General features: G+C 36.0%; 1 protein-coding gene and 1 long non-coding RNA gene across 4 annotated transcripts in view; one reads left to right on the plus strand and one right to left on the minus strand.

Moving 5' to 3' along the window:
* LOC116669035 overlaps window positions 1–4,677 on the minus strand; it is a 37,890-nt gene extending 33,213 nt beyond the window's left edge. The window contains exon 1 of the long non-coding RNA XR_004326412.1: window positions 4,663–4,677. This is a non-coding gene — a long non-coding RNA (uncharacterized LOC116669035). The remainder of the gene's footprint in view (window positions 1–4,662) is intronic.
* ALMS1 (ALMS1 centrosome and basal body associated protein) overlaps window positions 1–22,762 on the plus strand; it is a 139,946-nt gene that overhangs the window by 70,550 nt on the left and 46,634 nt on the right. For all 3 annotated transcript variants that reach the window (XM_032497834.1, XM_032497835.1, XM_032497836.1), the window contains exons 11-14: window positions 128–1,974; window positions 9,002–9,243; window positions 16,481–16,609; window positions 20,308–20,478. In XM_032497834.1, coding sequence (XP_032353725.1) covers window positions 128–1,974; window positions 9,002–9,243; window positions 16,481–16,609; window positions 20,308–20,478 — 2,389 coding nt within the window. The remainder of the gene's footprint in view (window positions 1–127; window positions 1,975–9,001; window positions 9,244–16,480; window positions 16,610–20,307; window positions 20,479–22,762) is intronic.

The raw sequence follows: 22,762 nt of genomic DNA on the forward strand, positions 1-22,762 counted from the left end.
GTGTTCTAACCTGTTTTGTTGTAAAAGCTCAATATGACCTTCACGGTAAGCTCTTAGCCTAGGTAGAAAACTGATTTTTATATAACTACTTGGACTACTTCAAGTAAGAATTGTTTATATTTTCTAGGGTTTACAGAGTCCACGGGGAATAGGATGCAAGTCAGAAGCTGTATGTAGTCACATTATTATTGAGAGCCATGAAAAAGGATGTTTCCGGACTCTAACTGCTGAACAACCACAATTGGACAGCCACCCTTATGTTTTCAGACCTGCTGAATCCTCAGAAATGATCAGAAGAAGACAGTGGAGCCCATCATTGTGGAGGACCAGGCACATTAACCTCTCCAAGTCAAGTCTAGACCAGAGCAACTCCCACTTCAGAGTTTGGAATTCCTCGCAGTTACAAAGTCATTCCCCATTTCAACACTTTACAGCTAATGACTTGAAAATTAGCGAGGGTCTTCGAATGCCATTCCGTGAAAATTTGGATCCTTGGCTATCAGAATTAGTAGAACCTACTTGTATGCCACCTGAAGAAACGGATTATCATTCTTCACCACAGGCGCTGCCCCCAGAACCCATGAAAAAGTTTACTACCTCCATCACTTTCTCATCTCACCGACATTCTAATTGTTTTTCAGATTCCTCTTTTCTTAAGGTTGGTGTTACTGAAGGTAGCCAGTGTACTGGAGGATCTGTGGGGGTATTTAATTCCCATTTCACTGAAGAGCAAAATCCTCCTAGAGATCTAAAACAGAAAACCTCTTCCCCTTCATCGTGTAAAATCATTAGTCAGTCACCAGGTAAAGCTGTGACTATTTTAGCAGAAAGTAGTAGGCAAAGCCAAAAATTATCTGTTGAACATTCTCACCAAGAAGTAAAACTCTTAGAAAGATCAGATTTTAAAGACAGTCATTCTAAGCCCAGTAGCAGTGCAAATGGTAGCAGTTTCAAGGAAGTTCATTCTTCTGATAACCCTACCCTCGTTAGCATAAGCAGACCAAGTTCCACACTAGGAACAAAAGAGAAGAATATAACTATTACTCCAGATCTTCCTTCGCACACTTTTCTTGAACAACAAGAGTTCTTTGAACAAAGCAGAGCCCCACATGCAGATCACCATGTGAGAAAACACTCTCCCCCTCCTCAACATCAGAATTACGTAGCTCCAAAGCTTCCTTGTCGTATTTTTCTTGAAAAACAAGAACTCTCTGAACAGAGGAAAGCCCCACATGTAGATCATCAGGTGAGAGAAAACCACTCTCCCCTTCCTCAAAGGCAGGATTATATAGCTCCAGATCTTCCTTCTTCCATTTTTCTTGAGCAGCGCCAGCTGTTTGAACAAAGCAAAGCCCCAGATATAGATCCCATGAAAAAACACCATGCCCCCCTTGCTCAAGGTCAGGATTATGTAGTAGAAAAGAATAATCAGCAGAAACCTAAATTACACGTTTCTGATATGATAAATGTTGAAGCCAAATCCAATAATGTGGTCTCCCCTTCAATCCCAGATCAATGTACAGTAATAACATCCACATTTATTCCACCTTCAAATAGAAAAGCACTTTCTTACGTTCGTATAACTCTTTGTCCCAAGACTCCTTCCAAGCTGGATAGTGGAACCTTAGATAAAAGATTTCATTCATTGGATCCTGCCTCTAAAACAAGAATGAATAGTGAGTTTAACTCTGACCTACAAACTGTATCTTCAAGATCATTGGAACCAACCTCCAAATTATTGACCAGTAAACCTATAGCACAGGATCAAGAATCTTTAGGTTTTCTAGGACCTAAATCTTCACCGGACTTCCAAGTCGTACAGTCTCCTCTTCCAGATAGTAATATTATTACTCAGGACTTGAAAACCATACCTTTTCAGAACAGCCAGATAGTAACCTCAAGGCAAACACAAGTGAACATTTCAGATTTGGAAGGATATTCCAGTCCAGAAGGGACTCCAGTATCTGCAGATCGGTGAGTCTCATTGTGATGACAAGCAAGCTGATGGAATTTGTGATAAAGGGTTTAAAATACTTAAGCAAATGTAAGTTCTTGGGGGAGAGGCAGTATGATTTCTCTTAGAGCAGGTTGTATTTGCCTACTCTAGAAGCCTTTAAAGGAATAAATATCTGAGTAAGAGGAAACATCTGAAAGTAGTATATTTATACTTTCAAAGGGCTTTTGACAAGACTTGACGTCAAGTGTTTTAAAACACTGAATTTCTCTGAGAAGAATCTTCAGTCATTGAGTGGTACAGTTTACTAATTCCTTATTTATCACATTGGAGATAAGCTGAAGACGAGGCTTTGTGTGGGGATATGTGCACGTGCTGCCTGTCTCCCTCTCTGTTTCCATTTCATGATTCCTCTCAAATATTGAGTATTTGCAATGAAAACAAGGTAACTTCTCAGTGGAGATTCCTGGCAGACATCACTTTAGCCAAATACCAAAGTTAATACCACCAGCAGTACACGTCAACTTAACGTACCCCCTGATGTGTTACCCAACTTCACAGTGTCTGTAGGAATGGAAACCCAGTTTAGGGATAAACGCATTCGAATTATATTACTCAGCCTAATTTTAAGACTGTCACTAATTCAGTTTTACATTAATGAGATGCTTACCGTATGGCTAAGCACATAACCCATTTCCACCTTATAGTTGAGAAGGTAGCACTGGAGAGCACTGGCCTTGGAAAAAAGGGAAAAAATGTTTAATCAATATCCACATGTGGTAGTCATGGCAGTGAGGGACTTAAATATGTTATCTCATTTAATACTTGTGATAACCCTGTGAGGATTAAAAGATTGACAGGTTTATATACAACACTTAAACTCTTCTAAGTGATAAAATGCCAAGTTATTGGAGCTGAATTCCTTGAATGAGAAGAAAATTATAGGTGATTATAAATATGAATTAATAATAATGTCATTTGTTCAGAATGTACTAAATACCAGGCATTACAGTTGATGTGTGTATCACTTTATACTTAGTATAATCACCAACGCTAGAGATTATTACTTCAGTTTTATAGATTTTAAGAACCTAATACTTAGAGATATTAAATGTTTTGCCCAGGATTACATGGCCATTAAGTGTTAGAGGTGGCATTTGAACCTAGGTTTGTCTGACACCAGAGTCCACAAATAATTGAAACTATATATACATATACACACTCATGTGTGTGTGTATGCATAAAACAAATGTAAGTATATGTTTTAAACTTTTTTTATTTTGAGATACTTTTAGACTTACAGAGGAGTTGCAAAAATAGTAGAAAGAGCTCCTGTGTAAGTTATCTATTGCAGTGTAATGTATTACCCTGAAATGTAGCAGCTTAAAACAATAAATATTACCCCAAAGTTTCTGTAGGTCATAAATCCAGGCATGGTTTAGAGGGTCTCTCACAAGGTTACAAACAAGGTATTGGGTCTAGCTGTGTTCCCATCTCCAGGCTTGACTGAGAGGATGTCCTCCAAAACTCACTCACATAGTTGTTGGCCAGAGACATCAGTTTCTTCCTTCCATAAGGCAGCTCACATATGACAGCTGAGCTTCTCTCAGAGTGAGCAAGTGAGAGAGCAAGAGTGGGTGCCCACGACAAAAGCCATCGTCTTTGTAACCTAAGCTTGGAAGTGAATCTTACCACTTCTGCCACATTCCATTAGAGAGAAATGAAATCACCCTTAAGTCAAGGGTTAGGGGTTAAGCAAGGGCATGAGTACCAGGAGGCAGAGATCCTTGCAGGGGTATTTTAGAGTTTGCCAGAATACCCTTTGCTAAAGCTCCTCCTTATATTAGGATTACCCTATGACATCATAACAGTAAAACATTTAACCAAAACTGAGAAATTCTTCATATAAAATTTTAGTAAAATATATAAACTGATTTAGATTTCACCTGATTTTGCCACTTTTCTGTTTCAGGTCCATCCCAGGATCCCACTTTGCATTTAATTATCCTGTCTCCTTGTCTCCTCAACCTCCTCTAATCTGTGGCAATTTCTCAGTCTTTCCTCATTTTTCATGACCGTGACACTTCGAAGAGAATTGATTAGTTATTTTGGAGAAAGTCTTTTCAGTTTGGCTTTGTCTGATGTTGTCTCAAGATTAGATTGAAAGGAGGAGAGTATAGATCAAGTGGTAGAATGTGAGCTTAGCATGCACCAGGTCCTGGGTTCAATCCCCAGTATATCCACTGAAAAAGTAATTAAATAAACCTAATTACCTCCTTCCCAAATAAAATAAAATAAAATAAAATAAAATAAAAATACATAAGAACAGTGCCTTTAAAAAAAGATGTTATTTATATAAAAAAAGATTAGATGGAGATTATGCATTTTCAGTGCATCTTGTCAGGGAACGCATCAAATTGTTAAGCATTACTTGTGATGTTAACCTTGATCACTTGGCCAAAGTACTTTCTACCAATATTCTCCACCATGAAGTTAGTGTTTTTCCTTTGTAAGTACTAAATATTTGAGGGATACTGATAGACTATGCAAATATCTTATTTCTGCTCAAACTTTGATCACTAATTTTAGCATCCTTCAAGTGGATCTTGCCCATAGCAGTCGTTACGCTGATATTCCAATGGAGTTCCTTCATTATTTCCTTCATTCCTTCTACATTTATTAATTGGCATTCTTCTGTAAGCAAGAACTGTTGTTCCTCCTCCATTTATTTATTTCATTAGTTTTTCATGTGCATCAGTATGGACTCAAGGACATTTATTTCATTCTTTGGATACAAAAGTACTCAAGTTGTTTCAGTTTTAGCTATTAAGAACATTTTCATATTGGCTACTGTACCCTCCCCTAGCTGTGAAATCATTTTTCCAAAGAATTCTTGTTTCTTTCTTTTTTTTTTTTTTTTTTTTGAGAATAGGATTTTTTTCCTAGCTTTATTGAGGTAAAATTGACATATAACATAGTTTAAGGTTTACAGTGTGTTGATTTGATACACATATGTTGCAAATTAATTACCATCATAGCATTAGCTAACACCACCATCAGGTCATATAATTATCATTACTTTTTTGTGGTGAGAAAATTTAAGATCTACTCTCAATGACTTTCAACCATATAATACATTATTGTTAATATCATCACAATGCTGTGCATAGATCCTCAGAACTTACTCATGTTCTAATTGGAAGTTTGTACTCTTTGACAAACAAATATTTCCCCATTTCCCCACAACTGGGGACCAGTTTTCTTATTTTTTATTGGTCTGTATTTGATTTTTTAAAATTCTAATTTTCTATTGAGATTCTCCTTATTTTTATCTATTAATCCCTATCTTGTACTCTCAATATATTGATAATCACTTTGAAGACCTTCTGTGCTAACTCCACTATCTGAATCCCTTGAACATCAGTTTGTCTTGTGTTTTTTCTCTTAATTTTTAGTCATTTTTTCCTGCTTCACAAATTTTATAATTCTTGATTGTGTGGTGGACATTGTGAATAAAAAAATCATGGAGACTGAAGATGCTATTACTTTGCACCAGAGAAGATCTACCCTATTCTCTGTTAATCAGGTGGAATGGCAGGTCACTCCAGTCATCTCAAGAATTTTACTAAGTCAGAGCTGGGTTGGAGCTTTATTTGTCTCATTCTACCTATGATTTTTTCCTGATTTGTGGCCTCCCTGGATTTTTGCTTTAGCTTGACAGATCTTTATTTCCTTAGTAGTTAAATTACGGTGCGTTCTCGGTTCAGTATTTCAGATGTTTGAGCTCAGCTCTTTAGGCTCTTAGCCCTCTCAGCCCTCACAGCTTTAGCAGATGTAAAGGGAGACCAGTATGTATTTGCTGCAGTTACACTTTTTCTGACTCAACTCCCTTCTTGGGGGTGGCATTTCTGGGTTTTTGTTGCAAGCCTGGTAGATCTCTAATTCCTCACTTTTGAAAGTTGTCTCCCTCAGGCATCAGTTAGTTAGCTTCCTGCCTTATGCAGGTTCAAAATCTGGCAAATGTCTTGAGGAGGAGACCTAATGTTTGTCACAGACCCCTCTATCTGGTGGGGCTTGGTTTGTTAGTAGTGCCATGACTATGCAGGAAATTTCACTCTACTTTCCTGGCTCAGTCCCCCATCATCCCGTATCATCCTAACACTAAGGAGATGTCCTGCAGGGGAAAATCGACTTGACATTCTGCTAGATTTTACTCCATCATGTCATCAAATTAGTTTATGAAAAGCTCTAGTTATTTCTCTTTTCCAGTGAAGTATGTCTCCCTACACCAAACCCCAGCCCAGAGTCTCTAAATGTCCCTTTCTAGCGTACTAGTTGATACTGTTTCTTGATTGCTTCCATAGTTCTATGATTTTTAAACTATAGTTTTTATAATTTATCCAATTTTGTTTACTTGTTGCAAGAGTGATGGCCTGTTGCCACCTACTACAGGCATATTATTATGGAGACATTATGGGTTTTATTCCAGACCACAATAAAGTGACTATCATAATAGAGTCATATGAATGTTTTGGTTTCCCAGGGCCAGTAAGTTTTGTTTATACAGTAGTCAACATAGTGGTCTGTTACGTGTGCAATAGGATTATGTCTAAAAAAATGTACATACCTTAATTAAAGAGTAGACTTCGCTGCTAAAAAATGCTAACCATCATCTGAGCCTTCAGCGAGTTATAATCTTTTTGTAATAGTAACATCAAAGATCACAGATCAGCATAACAAGTATAATAATAATGAAAATGTTTGAAATATTGTGAGAATTACCAAAATATGACACAGACATGAAGTGAGCAAACACTGTTGCAAAAATGGCATCATAGACTTGCTCAACACAGGGCTTCCACAAACCTTCAACTTATGAAAAATGCAGTGTCTGCGAGGTACAGTAAAGTGAAGCACAGGAAAGCAAGTATGTCTGTACATCCTACCTGGAATTGGAAATCTTATTTAGATCATCATTAATTTCTCTCTACATTAAGTTTTCTATTTAAGGTTCTTAACACCTTTTATTATACTTACTATTAGATATTTGATGTTTTGATGGTAGTGTATATGACATTTTTAGTTTTTAATTTTATAATTTTTCAGGTTCCAAAAAATGTGAAATTTTTAAAAAATTGATCTCTTATCTGGCAACTTTTCTAAAAACCTTCTATATTCTAGTAAGTTATCTGTTTTGGACTTTCTATATCCCTAATCATATCAAATATGAAAAATGACAGTATTACTTCTTCCTTTCTTATCTTTATATCTTCATTTCTTTTTTGTGTCCTACTGTTAATGCCATTTAAGACCTTTACTAACATGTTGAATAGAAAAGATAAGAGTTGATAAGAGTTACTTTGTTCCTGATCTTACAGTGAACAATCTCAAACATTTCATAATAAATAGGATGGTGGCTCTGAAGTTTTTTGTAGTTTCCCTTTGCTGTGAGTTTTTTGTTAAATTATATCAAATGCCTTATCTGACTATATTGACAATGGTCATATACATTTCCTCTTTTATTTACTGATGTGGTAAATCAAATTGATTGCTTTTTGAATGTTAACTCATCTTGCACTTTTGGAGTAAGCCATCTTGGTAGGAATTCACACACACACGCATTTGATTGTCTAACATTTCTAGGACTTTTGCTTCTATATTCATGAGGGAGATTGGCCTATTATTTTCTTTTCTCACAATTGTCCTTTCAGTTAGTGGATAGTAGGCAGAGGGTAGAGATTTAAAAACCCTTCTGATTTTGTGATATATTATAGCATTACTCCAATATAATTCAGCACAATATTACTGTTTTTAAAAATACACTTTTTTATTTTCGAATAATTGTAGATTAACAGAAAAGATAGAAAGATTGTAGAGTTCCCTTTACCCCCTCCCACTTTTTCCTACTGTTATCATCTTATACTCTCATAATACATTTTTCAAATTTAAGAAGCCAATGTTTATACATTACTGTAAACTAAACCTCAGATTTTATTTTGGACTTCATGTTTTCCCACTAATGACCTTTTTCTGTTCCAGGATCCAATTCACTATATCATGTTCATTTAGTTAGTTGTCAGTCTCCTTAGTCAATTCTGGTCTGTGACAGTTCCTCATTCCTTCCTTGTTTTTCATGATTTTGACAGTCTTGAAGAATACTGGTTTGATATTTTGTAGAATTTTTCTGAGTTTGGCTGATGTTTTTCTCATGATTAGACTGGAGTTATGTATTTGGGTAAAGAATACCGCAGAAGCACAGTGCTGTTCTCATCACATCATAACAGCCGAGTGTGTAACGTCCACATGATGTGAGCCATCATCTCTTGTATAACATGGTGTTTGCTACGTTGCTCCACTAAAAGTTACTATTTCTCTTCTTTTATACTCTCTTCTTTGGAATCCAGTCATTAAATCCAGCCCATACTCAAGAGGGAAGGGAGAGATTAAGCTTCACCTCCTTGTGGGGAGGTGGGTGGTGGCGGGGGGTAAGATACCTACGTATATTATTTGGAATTCTTCTGTTAGGAAGATTTGTCTCCTCTCTCCTGTTACTTTGTATACAATCATTTATTTGCTCCATTCTGTTTTAATATGGAGTCTTTATAATTTTTATATGTAATTACAACCTTAAAAACCTCCAGTTCTCCCACTGACATATAAACTTTTTGAGGGAAGGCTTAGTTTCTTGTTTATTTTGTACACTCTATGCATTTACACAGTCCCCTAATTTATAATGGACTTCCAGTAATTTAAAAAAAGGAATGATTGTATTTTCACTTTAACTAAAAAATACCCTTTCTTCAGCTAACTTACATAATAGCATTCTAAATTGAAAATAAAAGTAGATTTTAAAATAAATAAAAGTACTCATTCATGATCACATTGTAATAAGTATCTAAGAAAGTGAAGGGTGCTGCAGAAATAACTTAACCATTTGCTTTGATGTATCTCCACAAAATATTCCCTGAAGCCACTTCTGGAATAAAATTAGTGTATTTGATTAGGCAAGGATATGACCTTCTGTGTCCTTTTCTCTTTTTCTTTCAGATCATCACGGGAGATTAAGGCCCCAGTTTCTTCCTTCTCTGGAAAAATGTCTTCTGATGCAGTTACTCAGATAACAACAGAAAGTCCAGGAAAAGCCATATTTTCATCTGAGATTTTTGTTAATGCTAAAGACCGTGGACATCAAATTCCAGAGACCAGTACCCAGAAGCTGGGCAATGTTCCTGTCAGGTTTGCTTCATCATCTTCAGTACAACAGATTACTGTTTCAAATGGCACTAATGGTAAGAGATGTATCTTTTCTAGTTAGAGTTTCTCTGGATATATGCCCAGGAGTGGGATTGCTGGATCATATAGCAACTCTATTTTTAGTTTTTTAAGGAATTTCCATACTATTTTTCCATAATGGCTGCACCAAATTACATTCTCACCAGTAGTGTAGGATAGTTCTTTTTCTCCACACCCTCTCCAGCACTTCCTGTTTGCAGACTTTTTAATGATGGCTGTTCTGACTGGTGTATCTGTATGCCTTCTTTGGAGAAATACATATTTAGATCTTCTGCACATTTTTGGATTGGGTTTGGTTTTTTTTTGACCCCTTGTCCCTCTCATTGGCAAATATTTTCTTCCATTCTGTAGGTTCTCTTTTCGTTTAGTTTATGGTTTCCTTTGCTGTGCAAAAGGTTGGTTGGTTGGTTGGCTGGTTTTTTGAGTCTGTTTTGTAGATAAGTTCATTTGTGTCCTTTTGTATAGATTTTACATTTAAGTGATATATGATATTTTTCTTTCTCTTTCTGACTTAACTTCACTTTGAATGACAATCTCCAGGTCCATCCACGTTGCTGCAAATGGCATTACTTTATTCTTTTTTATGACCAAGTAGTATTCCATTTTATATACATATACACACATCACATCTTCTTTTTCCAGTCATTTGTAGATGGAAATTTGGGTTGTTTCCATGTGTTGGCTTTTGTAAATAGTGCTGCTGTGAACATTGGGGTACATGTGTCTTTCGAATTATATTTTCCTCCAGATCTATGCCTAAGAGAGGGATTGCTGGATCATACGGTAAGTCTATTTTTAGTTTTTTGAGGAATCTCCATACTGTCTTCCATAGTGGCTGCACCTTTTACATTCCTACCAACAGTGTAGGAGGATTCCTTTTTCTCCACACCCTCCCCAGCATTTATCATTTATGGACTTTTTAATGATGGTGTGCAAAAGTCTCTAAGTTTAATTAGGTCCAATTTACTTATTTTTGCTTATATTTCCAATGCTCTAGGAGATGGATCAAAGAAATATATATTGCTGCGATTTATATGAGAGTGTTCTGCCTTTGTTTTGCTCTAGGAGTTTTATGGTATCCAGTCTTACATTTAGGCCTTTAATCCATTTTGGGTTTATTTTTGTATATGATGTTAGAGAATGTTCTAATTTCATTCTTCTACAGGTAGCTTTCCAGTTTTCCGAGTACCACTTATTGGAGAGACTGTCTTTTCTCCATCATATAGTCTTGCTTCCTTTGTCATGGGTTAATTGACCGTAAGTGCATGGGTTTATTTCTCGGCTTTCTATCTTGTTCCAGTAATCTATGTGTTTTTGTGCCAGTACCATAGTGTTTTGATTATTGTAGCTTTGAAGTCAGGGAGTGTGATCCCTCCAGCTCCATTTTCTTTCTCACGATTGTTTCGGCTATTCAGGGTCTTTCGTGTTTATGTAAAAAGTTTTTGTTCCAGTTCTGTGAAAAATGCCATTGGTAATTTAATAGGGATTGCACTGAATCTGTAGGTTGCCTTGGGTAGTATGTCCGTTTTAACAGTATTGATTCTTCCAACCCGAGAACATGGTGTATCTTTCCATTTGTTTGTGTCATCTTCAGTTTCTTTCATCGGTGTCTTACTGTTTTTGGAATATAGGTCCTTTGCCTCCCAAGAGGTTTATTACTAGGTGTTTTATCCTTTTTTTTTTTAGGTTTATTTATTTATTTTTTTGATAGAGGTAGTGGGGATTGAACCTAGGACCTCATGCATGCTAAGCATGTGCTCTGCCACTGAGCTGTACCCTCCTGACTTGTTTTATCCTTTTTGATGTGATTTTAAAAGGGATTTCTTTTCACTTTCCTTTTATGATATTTCATTGTTAGTGTAAAGAAATGCAACAGATTTCTGTATATTAATTTTGTATCTTACAACTTTGCCTGAATTTATTGATGAGCTCTAATAGTTCTCTGGTAGCGTCTTTAGAATTTTCTTTGTATAGTATTGTGTCATCTGCAAACAATGGCAGTTTGACTTCTTTTCTAGTTTGAATCCCTTTTATTTCCTTTTCTTCTCTGATTGCTGAGACTAGGACTTCCAAAACTGTGTTGAATAAGAGAGATGAGAATGGGCATCTTTGTCTTGTTCTTGATCTTAGAAGAAATGCTTTCAACTTTTCTCCATTGAGTATGATATTAACTGGGTTTGGTCATATATGGCCTTTATTGTATTGAGGTATATTTCCTTTATGCCCACTTTCTGGAGAGTTTTTATCATAAATGGATGTTGAATTTTGTCAGAAGCTTTTTTTTTTGCATGTATTGAGATGATCATTTGGTTTTTATTCTTCATTTTGTTAGTGTGGTATATCACATTGATTGATTTGTGGATATTGGAAAATTCTTGCATCTCTGGGATGAATTCCACTTGATCATGACGTATTATCCTTTTAATGTATTGTTGAAGTTGGTTTGCTAGTATTTTGTTGAGGATTTTTGCATCTCTGTTCATAAGTGGCCTGCAGTTTTCTTTTTTTGTGATATCTTTGTCTGTCTTTGGTGTCAGGATGATGGTAGCCTCATAGAATGAGTTTGGAAGTGTTTCTTCCTCTGCAATATTTTGGAATAGTTTCAGAAGGATGGACATTAAACTCTTTCCTAAATGTTTGATAGAATTCACCTGTGAAGCCTCTGGTCCTAGACTTTGTTGGGAGTTTTTAAATTACTGATTTAATTTTAGTACTGGTAGTTGGTCTCTTCATATTTTTAACTTTCTTCCTGATTCAGTCTTGGGAGATTGTCTTTTTAAGAATCTGTCTATTTATTCTAGGTTGCCCATTTTATTGGCTTGTTTTTATTATAGTAGCCTCTTATGATCCTTTGTATTTCTGTTGTGTCGGTTGTAACTTCTCCATCTTTATTTCTGATTTTATTTATTTGGGCCCTCTCCCTTTTTTTCTTGATGAGTCTGGCTGCAGGTTTATCAATTTCGTTTGTCTTTTCAAAGAACCAGCTTTTAGTTTCATTGGTCTTTTCTATTGACTTTGTAGTCTCTTTTATTTATTTCTGTTCTGATCTTTATGATTTCTTTCCTCCTGCTAACTTTGGGTTTTGTTTGATTTTTTTTTCTGGTTGCTTTAGGTGTAATGTTTGGTTATTTGAGATTTTTCTTGTTACTTGAAGTAAGCTTATATCACTATAAACTTCCCTCTTAGAGCTGCTTTTGCTGTGTCCCAGAAGTTTTGGATCATCGTGGGTTGTTTTTTTTTTTAATTTGTCTCTTGGTATTTTATTTTCTCTTTGATTTCTTCAGTGATCCATTGGTTGTGTAGTAGCATATTGTTTAACCTCCACATGTTTGTGGTTTTTGCAGTCTTTTCCTGTAGTTGATTTCCAGTCTCATAGCATTGGGTCAGAAAAGATGCTTGATACGATTTCAGTTTTCTTAAATTTACCAAGGCTTGCTTTGTGGGTCAGCATGTGATCTGTCCTGGAGAATGTTCCATGTGCACTTGAGAAGAATATGTATTCTACTTTCAAGTGGAATGCTATATAAATTTTAAATAAGTCCATCTGGTCTAATGCATTAAGGCTTATGTTTCCTTATTGATTTTCCGTCTGGATGATCTGTCCATTGATGTAAGTGAGGTATTAAAGTCCATTACTGTGTTACTGTCAAATTCTCCCTTTACGTCTGTTAACGTTTGCCTTATATATTGAGATTGTCCTATGTTGGGTGCATGTATGTTTACAGTTGTTATATTATCTTCTTGGATTGATCTCTTGATCATTATGTAGTGTTATTCTTTATCTCTTGTGACAGTCTTTATTTTAAAGTCTATTTTATCTGATATAAATATTGCTACAGCTTTCTTTGGATTTCCATGCAAATGTATAAGCCTTGCTTTTGTATGCATTCAGACAGTCTGTATCTTTTGGTTGGGGCATTTAGTCCATTTACATTTAATGTAATTACTGATATGTATGTTCTTATTGCCATTTTGTTTATTGTTTGGATTTGTTTTTGTAAGTCTTTGTTTTCCTTTTCTTCTTTTGTTCTCTTCTCTTGTGATTTGATGACTATCTTTAGTGTTATGTTTGGATTCCTTTTTCTTTCTTGTGTGTGTGTCTACTATAGGTTTTTGGTTTGTAGTTACCATGAGGTTTTGGTATAGCAGTCTACATATATATATGTAAAGCTTTTGATTTCTCCATCAAATTTGAACAAGAGCCTTGCTGGATAGAGTATTTTTGGTTGTAGGTTTTCCCTTTTTATCACTTTAAATATGTCATGCCACTTCCCTTTTGCCATGTAGAATTTGTGCTGAAAAATCAGCTGATAGTCTTATGGGAGTTCCCTTGTATGTTATCTGTTGCTTTTCCCTTGTTGCTTTAATCTCTCTTTATCTTTAATTTGTGTCAATTTAATTATAATATATCTAAGTGTGTTCCTCTTAGGGCTAGTCCTGGATGGAACTCTCTGAACTTCTTGGACTTGGATGACTGTTTCCTTTCCCAAGTTAATTTTTCGGCTGTTACCTCTAAATATTTTCTCAGGCCCTCTCACCCTCTCTTCTCTTTCTGGGACCCCTATAGTGTAAGTATTAGTACACTTGATACTGTCCCCAAGGTCTCTCAAACTATTCTCATTTCTTTTCATTCTTTTTGTTTCTTTGTTTCCTTTCTGTTCTGTGGTTTTGATTTCCAGTAATCTGTCTTCTAGCTCTTTGATGCATTCTTCTGCCTCATTTAGTCTACTATTGATTGGTTCCTTTTAGTTTTTTATTCATTTCAGTTATTGTATTCTTCAACTCTGTTCTTTGTATTTTCTAACTCTTTGTTAAAAACTTTTAACTTCTCTCTCTGTGCATCCATTCTCCTCCCAAGTTCTCTTACCATCTTTACGATCATAGCTCTAAACTCTTTCTCAAGAAGATTGCCTATCTCCACATCACTTATTTCTTCTTCTTGGATTTTATCTTGTTCTTTGGAACATATTCCTCTGCCACTTCATTTTGTCTAAATTTCTAGTTGAATTTTTATGTATATGGTAGGCTAATTACATTTCTTGACCTTGGAGAAGTGGCCCTCTGTAGGACGTGTCCTGTACTTCCCAGCAGTGCACTCCCTTCTTGTCACCCAAGGGCCAGGGACCAGCTGGTTCAGGGGTAGAGTCTGACCTATGTTTTTAGACTGTTCCACAGGCTGTGGGACTGTAGTTCTCTTGCTTCTGGTGTCTGCATCCTGGTGGGTGAGGCTGGTCTAGAGGCTTGTTCAGACATCCTAGAGGGAGGGTCCAGTGCCTGATCACTGGGAGGTGGAGCTGGTGGAGCTGCTGCTCTAGGCATGTGTCTAGAGGTGGCTGGGGGCTCAAAAAGTCTTTAGGCAGTCTGTCTACTGATGGGTGGGGCTTTGTTATTTATTTTGCCTGAGGGCTCCCAGCACTAGAACCTGCAGGTTATTGGGTGGGACCAGGTCTTGGTGCTAATGACCCAAGCAAGATGTCAGCCTAGAGAAGAGTTCATGCTGATGAATACTCCCCGTTATGTCTGCTACCAGCTTTTATGTCCCCAGGGTTAAACACAGCCTGCCCAGGAGATACTCTCCAAGATCAATAAGTAGGTTCTGGCCCAGGTTCATATGAAGTTGCTGTTTTTGCCCTGAGTCCCAGTGAGCATGAGATTTTGTATGTACCCTTTAAAAGTGAAGTCTCACCCTTTAAGAGTGAAGTTTCCCCTCAATCCTGTGGCACTCCCGCAGTTAAGCCCTGCTGGCCATCAAAGCCAAATTCTCTGGGTGCTCCTCTTCTTGCTTATGGACCCCTGGGCTGGGAAGCCTGATGTGGGGTTCAGAACTGTCACTCCTGTGAGAGAACCTCTGCAATATAATTATTCTCCAGTTTGTGAGTCTCCCCCTCTGGGGGCATGGGATTTGATTATATCGCAGTTGTACCCCTCCTACCATCTCACTGTGGTTCAGTCTTTATGTCTTTAGGTGTTGATGATCTTTTTAAGTAGGTTCTGTCTTTTTTTTTTTTAAGTTGATGGTTGTTCAGCAATTGTGATTTTGTTGTGTTTGTGAGAGAAAGTGAGCTCATGGTCCTTTTACTCCACTATCTTAATCCAGTAATCTTAGAAGTTGTATATTTGAAAATTTGCTTCAACTTTCTTAGCCAAAGTTGCTGATCAACACAAACTTCTCTCCTTTAGTTTAGTACAATGCTCTTGCATGAAGATCATGTAAACCACTAACTTTTGATCTGCATCTTCATTTATTTTCTGAGCAACCACTGCAGGTTTAAATAGAACATTTAGTTCTTGATATTCTTTCTTCTCAATATGTGATGTATATCCAGAGGAAACAGCTATGCCACCACTCCAGTGATGCCAGCCTCTCAACTTCACTGAATTCTTGATAATTAAAAATTTAGTCCACTCTAAATTTTTAACATTAGGAGAAGAGTTAAATACACTTAATCTGTAGTATAACTGTAAAAAAATGTAAAGATGGAAAATAAAGTAAATATTTTATTGTCAATGTAAAGCAGAAAAGCTAAATTCTAAATGATACATACTGTATACAAATATGTAAACAAATAAACAAGAATGATATATAGGAAATACATTAAAATGTTAACAATGGTTATCTTTGAGGGGTAGGAATTTGTCTTTTTTACTTCTATATATTTTCTTAATATTGGGAATTTATACTTTTATAATGGAAAATTTAGTTTGAAAATCTACCACAAAGAAGAGAATTAGGTTTATTTTCTGTGACTCTGGAGGCAGGACCTCCAAAGACCAGTAGTAAGGGTTAACAGTGACCAAGTTTGGGTTCAATATAAAATAAATTGTTTCTTAGTTAGAGAGCCAGTTGTATATGTAACAGACTGCTAAAACCTCATCTTCTTAATAAAAGCGACCCTTATCACTATATTTATTTAAGTTGCATCCTGCTGCAATGTCCTCTGTATTTCTAATCTTCCTCAGCATTTTCTAATTTTTTAATATTACTTGTAATTTATTGAAATACTAGATAATTTTCTTATTTAGTATGTTGTTTACTGTGTATCTCCCTCCTCTAGAATGCTAGTGCTCTCGAAGGCATAGATACTTCTCTGTTTAGTTCACTGATACATCCCAAGATTCTTGAAAATTTCCCAAGAATCTTAAAAACTGCTTTGCACAATAAAGGTACTTAATATTTGTTCAGTGAATTAATAAAGGTTTTCTTATTAATTGTTTTGATCTTTATCTCTTTAGACCAACCTTCACTGTTGCCATATAAGCCTTCTGGTACTATGAAGATGTACTATGTTCCACAATTGAAAGAAATTCCTTCTTTGTCTCTGGATTCCAAATCAGACACCACCATTGAGAGCTCACACTCAGGTATTACGCAGAAATTGTTCAAAATTTTATTTGTAGATTGGCTGGTTAATTCTGGAATAACATGTGAAAGCTCAGTGCTATTTAATCTTTCAGTGAAATATGGAATTTTTTATGACTCAGTCTGTGGTTCAGTTAGGTGAGTTATTTGTTTAGATGTACAATGTACACTCAAACATTTAATAAATATTTGAAGAAAACTATATGAATAATTATTTGTTTGGGTTAGTGGACTCCATCTAAGACAAAAGTTTCCAAGTTTCCTCTGTTCACAGTAACCTTAGTGTTTCAATGATAGTCTTTCTCATCATTGCTTGGAATATATATAAATACATGAAGTATTTTTTCAAACACATACTAAGTTATTAGGACATAAAAATACTTACTTTTGATCTAACAGTTTAATAAATAAAAATACAGGTATGTATTTTTGATTTTTTTATTGAAGTACAGTTGATTTACAATGTTTTGATCATTTCTGGTGTATAGTATAGTATGTATGTGTGTGTGTGTGTATATTCCTTTTCATGTTCTTTTTCATTATAGGCTATTACAAGATATTGAATATAATAGTTCCTATGTTATACAGCAGGACCTTGTCATATATCTATTTTATATATAGTAGTTAGTATCTACAAATCCCAAACTCTCAATTTATCCCTCCCCACCCCTATAGCCCCCTGGTAACATTAAGTTTGCTTTTTATGTCTGTGAGTCTATTTCCAGTTTGTAAATAAGTTCATATGTTGTGATCTCACTATATGTTCATTTAGAACGATATATAACCAGTTTGGCCAGGTTTGGGGTTTTTTTTGTTGTTGTTTTTTGCATATTTTTCTGAATTTTTACAATTACCAGGTTGATTTTTTTTTAAGTGACAAATTTTCAGCTCATGTTCATTTGTTTCTTCAACCAAGAAATAATAAAGCTCTTGTTCCTGGCAGAGACTATACTAGGTGCTACGTGTGTAGGGGTATACAAAATAAAACATGTTCCCTACGATCATGTTCAGGTGGGGAGACAGATATTAAGCAAATAGACACAAATAAGTACATCATTACAAATGATATGTCAAGAAAATAGAGTTCTAAGAGAATTAGAGGATCCAGTTTAGTTTTGGGAGCTCATGAAGACCTTTCCAAAGAAGAAACTTTTAAGCTGAGAATTAGAGGATATGAGTATGTTAGGCAGGAAGGGTGGGGGAGTGAGAGTGTTGTGGTCAGAGGGAACCTCTGGGCAGAGCTCCAGAAACAGAAAAGTTGAGTACATTTGACAGATGAGAAAAGGCAGTGTGGATAGAGCAGAGTGATGGCTAGATATGATTAAAGCTAGGTAGGTTCAAGATCATGCAGGGTTGCGTCAACCATAGTAAGGCGCTTGAATTTTATTCTAGTAGGCAACTGTGGTTGATTTACATTTGTAAATTTTATTGGGGCTGCTATCTGGAGAATAGCAGATAGAATAGATTGTGGATAGAAAGGCAGTGGACCTAGGTGGGAGGGAAGTTAAGAAGCGGAAGTGAGGACATTAGTTAAAGGCTGTTGCAGTGGTCAGTATCAGAGATGGTAGCATCTAGGATTAGAGTGATGATGATAGAGATGGAGAGAAGTGGACACATCTTATTTTTGAGAAATAGTTCCTCCAGGACTTGGTGCTAGACTACAGAGAATGAGAGAGAAGGAGGTGAAAACAATTTTTCTTTTTTTTTTTTTTTTTTAGTTTTTTCCAGTTTTCTAGAGTAAGCAACTGGGCAAATAAAGGTGCTTTTTACTGAGATGGAGAAGTCTAAGAAAGAAGCAGATTTGGGGAAGATGGTCAAAGTATCTGCTTTAGACATGTTAAAAATGGGATTTCTATTCCTGATCCATGTAGAGTTGTTAAATCTGCAACTGAATGTAGACAGGTTCTGTTTACAGATGATGAGGTTGTACTGAAGGGCCCCAAATAGAAGGTGGCACTGTTCACATCATAAACATACGCTGTTTTTTATGAAAACACACAGGTGGGTATGAAGGTTCCAAATCTCCTGTTAGAGTTCTGGAGCAGTAATTTTACCTCTCTTGCTGCCCCAAATATAAATCTACACTTACACATCCTGCAGCCCTGCACAGATACAGTTAAATAAGTACACATACACTCATTGGTGTAAACACATATATGTGACTGCACTCCCTTTCCGCTGCCTCTCAGCTCCAAGGTTTATTCTCTTGCACATCCACCCACTGCCCTCGGGAACTTAATTATTCTTCCCCACCTAACTCTGAACCTGACAAAGTCCCCTTTCTTGGAAAACAAAGGGTGGTGGTGAATAGACCTTCATGCACAGTTGTTTGTGTTGTACCATAATATATAAAAACTTAATTTTTTATGAGAAAGGGACCTCTTTTTCTCGTTTCTTCCCAAAATGCTATAGATGCTAGCTGTGTCTTGAATGCTAGAATTCGAACCTCAGAAGAAAGATTCCAGCTAGAGATACACACTTTGTTGGTCATCAGCATATAGATAGTGTTCCATGCATCGAAGAATTCATCCAGGAAGAGAGTTCTGACCCCTTGAGAACTCCATCATTGAGAGATTTGGTAGAAGAAAGGACACTAAGCATTTACCAGAGAGGTAGGGAGTTGATAAAACAAAGTGAGGCCACAGAAGCTAAGAAAAAGCTCAGTGTACATATGACCAGAAGGCTTAATTAAGAGGATCCTTGAATTTGTCCTGAAAAATTCCTCATGACTTATTTATATTTGCACTATATTAATGAACTGATACTTACCCAGCTTTTATTGCCACACACATTTTATGTGCTTAGCAAACACATGGAGTATAGAATACCAGATAAGAAAGAAAAAAACGTTTTCGTAGAAGATAATTCTATAGTTTCCACAAACTCTTATGTGTCCAGAGATGTTCTTTTGCCTCTTACATCTGGCATGGATAAACTTCTTATCAGTTCCTATATCAGTGGATATAAGAATACTGAAATATATTTTAAAAGAAAATAAAGTTACTTTCAAATCTCGTACTTCTTTATCACATAAAATTTTCCTTACAGTGTTTTGTATTGTCAGATTAATCTTCCAAAAATGTATCTGATTACATTTTCCCTTTATTAACAAATCCTTAATGATGTTGCATTTCATGTACAATAAAATTTACTTTCTTTTAACTCTTTAGCTTGGGATTCCATGCCCTGCTGAATTTTTGTCCCAAGCAATTATTTTTTAATATCCCCCACCACTCTTTCTAATGAAATCTGTAATCCAGTCTGACCACAAAACTGTCTGCTCTTCTTGTATACTGTTTGTTTTCCTGCCTCTTTATCTTTGCTAATGCCATAACCTCTAACTAAAATGCCTTTCCTGTCTTCCTTCCTTTAAGTATTTCAAAAAGCCTATTTACTTTCCAAGGTACAGTCTACTTTCTCCTCCTCTGAAAACATTCCTCAGCTGAAAATTGTTTCCTTTCTGAACTGATGCTCTGTATGTCTCCTCTTACATCATTTGCTTCTCCACTGTATTGGTGCCATTTTGCAAGTTTCTGTCAGGTTAAGTTTGAATTTGATTGATGTTTCCTTCTGATCACCCTGGAACACTCCCATTGCAGTGCCTTTTTTATAGAAGTGTTTTAAGAGGTAAATCTTTTGTCTGTTTTCAACTTAATATCTATATTTGTGTTAACTGTACTACTTTCCCATTTTTCTGTAGGATCTAATGATGCCATTGCTCCAGACTTCCCGGCTCAGGTGCTAGGCACAAGGAATGATGACCTGGCAGACACTGTTAACATTAAACATAAAGAGGGGATCTACAGTAAGAGAGTGGTTTCTAAAGCACCCTCGTCAGTGGGGAAAAAACCCTTTCAGAAAGATCATGCAGGTAGATTGGCTTTGTGTATTTTGTGGCTTTTTTTTTTTTCCCATACATCCTATGTGAAAATATTGTCCAGTCTTTCTTTATTTTCCTACTTTGTTATGTACTTTTCTCCTAGCTATTTTATTGGGTGTACATAAGAAAGAAAATATAAAATCTTTTTTTAACATTTTTTATTGAGTTATAGTCATTTTACAATGTGTCAAATTCCAGTGTAGAGCACAATTTTTCAGTTATACATGAACATATACATATTCATTGTCATATTTTTTTTCGCTGTGAGCTACCATAAGATCTTGTATATATTTCCCTGTGCTATACAGTATGATCTTGTTTATCTGTTCTACATTTTGAAATCCCAGTCTGTCCCTTCCCACCCCCTGCCCCCTTGGCAACCACAAGTTTGTATTCTATGTCTGTGAATCTATTTCTGTTTTGTATTTTATGTTTTTTGTTTTTTTTTTTTAGGTTCCACATGTGAGCGATCTCATATGGTATTTTTCTAGGAAAGAAAATATAAAATCTTTTAAAATGTTTAACAGATTTTTGAAAGCTGTAAACTATTTTCACTACGGGAAATGTTTCAACTTTTGAAATGAAATGATATCCAATTAAGTATGTTTTAAAGACTAAAATCCGTAGAAAATCTTGATTAAAATGCCTCATGAATTTATCTGTCAGATAGAGTAAACAAGTATCTTATAGGCTGGATTCTCCAGAAAAGCGTATGGCTCACATGGTGTTTTAAACTTTTGCTGCCAACATTTCAAAATAAGATTTTGGGTTTCTGTTGAAAAGTCAGAATATCTGCTTGTACTCACCTTGTGCAGTTATAAGCTGCTCCTGAGGCATGGCCATACTCTGTAGAGGACATGCATTCTCCTCTTTGCTTCAGTCCCCACAACTCAGACCCAGTCTTTTTCATTCATCCACCTTGTCTGTCTGGCCACTGTGGATATTTGAGTTTTCAACCTTATCCCCAGGTATAGGCCCCACTGTTCAATAAAAGCTTTTAATTTTTAGGGATCTGCATGATTTTTTCCTCTGCATCACTGACATTGTGCTTCTTTAGTTGATATACAGTAGTATTTATTAAGTGAAAATTCCAGGAGCCGCTGAAAATTCTGCATGTATAATTGCCTGTGTTGCTTTGTTGCATTTACGGTTTTTTTTGTTCCTGTGCATAGCTGTTAGCCAAACAGGAGCTACTAATCCCTGGACAGTATTCAGACACAGGGTGGCTCTACGTTCCAGTTTTGGTATAGTGCTAATGACTTCACGTGATGGTGTTAATGCTGTCATAAGGAAACCAAAAGAAAGGCTGCTTATTAAAATGCACACATTTATTTGTATAGATAACTTTTTGTTGCACCGAAAAGCACATTGAAGTCTGCTTGTAAGTGCCTTTTGAAATGAGAGAAAAGAAGCACATCTGCCAGTTAACATCAAGGCTACCAAGGAAATCAAAAGGCAGAAGTCATACATGAAAACTCTCATATACTAGCTGTGTGCTAATGGCAGTTGGGTCCCACTGTCAGACACTTGAGACGGGGTGGATATGGAAAAACTGACAGGGAACAAAATGATAGACTAAGGGAACTCTGTCAGAAGTCTGTGCAGTGAACTTACCAGCTATAACTCACCTCTAGGCCACATTTAGTAAGGATGCTATATTTGAAATAAAATCGGGCTTTGTTACCTGAGGGACCCCTGTAACCTCCCACTTGTTATAGAGACCTACTATTTCTATCATTGTTGGTCTACTGCCAAACTTTGCATCACTGACCCGCTACCTCACACTATATACCAACATCAATTCCATATACTTTGTAGATTTAAATGTGAAAGGGATAGATAGATAGATAGATAGATAGATAGATAGATAGATTAGATAGGTAGGTAGGTAGGTCGATCTATCTTCTGTAAGGAAATACAGAGGAGTATGTCCTTATAATCTTGAAATGAGAAAAGACTTATTAAATTGGATTTCTTCCCCCACGGTCCCAAAATAATAGCCATAAAGGAAAATATTGACAAATATGTCACATTAAATTAGTGTATTCCACCAAATAAGAGAGTGAAAGGCAAGGCACAGAGTGGAGAAGATATTTACAATACATAGTTCACAAAGGACTTACATCCAGAATATAAAAAGAACTCATATAAATCAATGAGAAAAAGGTAGTCAATCCAACTTGAAAAAAGGGCAAAAGACTTAAAATAGGTACTTTATAAAAGAGAATATCCAATAGCTGATGAACATATGCAGCATATTCAACTTAAGTCATCA

Source organism: Camelus ferus, chromosome 15 (assembly GCF_009834535.1).
Source record: "Camelus ferus isolate YT-003-E chromosome 15, BCGSAC_Cfer_1.0, whole genome shotgun sequence".
NCBI classification, from domain to species: Eukaryota; Metazoa; Chordata; class Mammalia; order Artiodactyla; family Camelidae; genus Camelus; species Camelus ferus.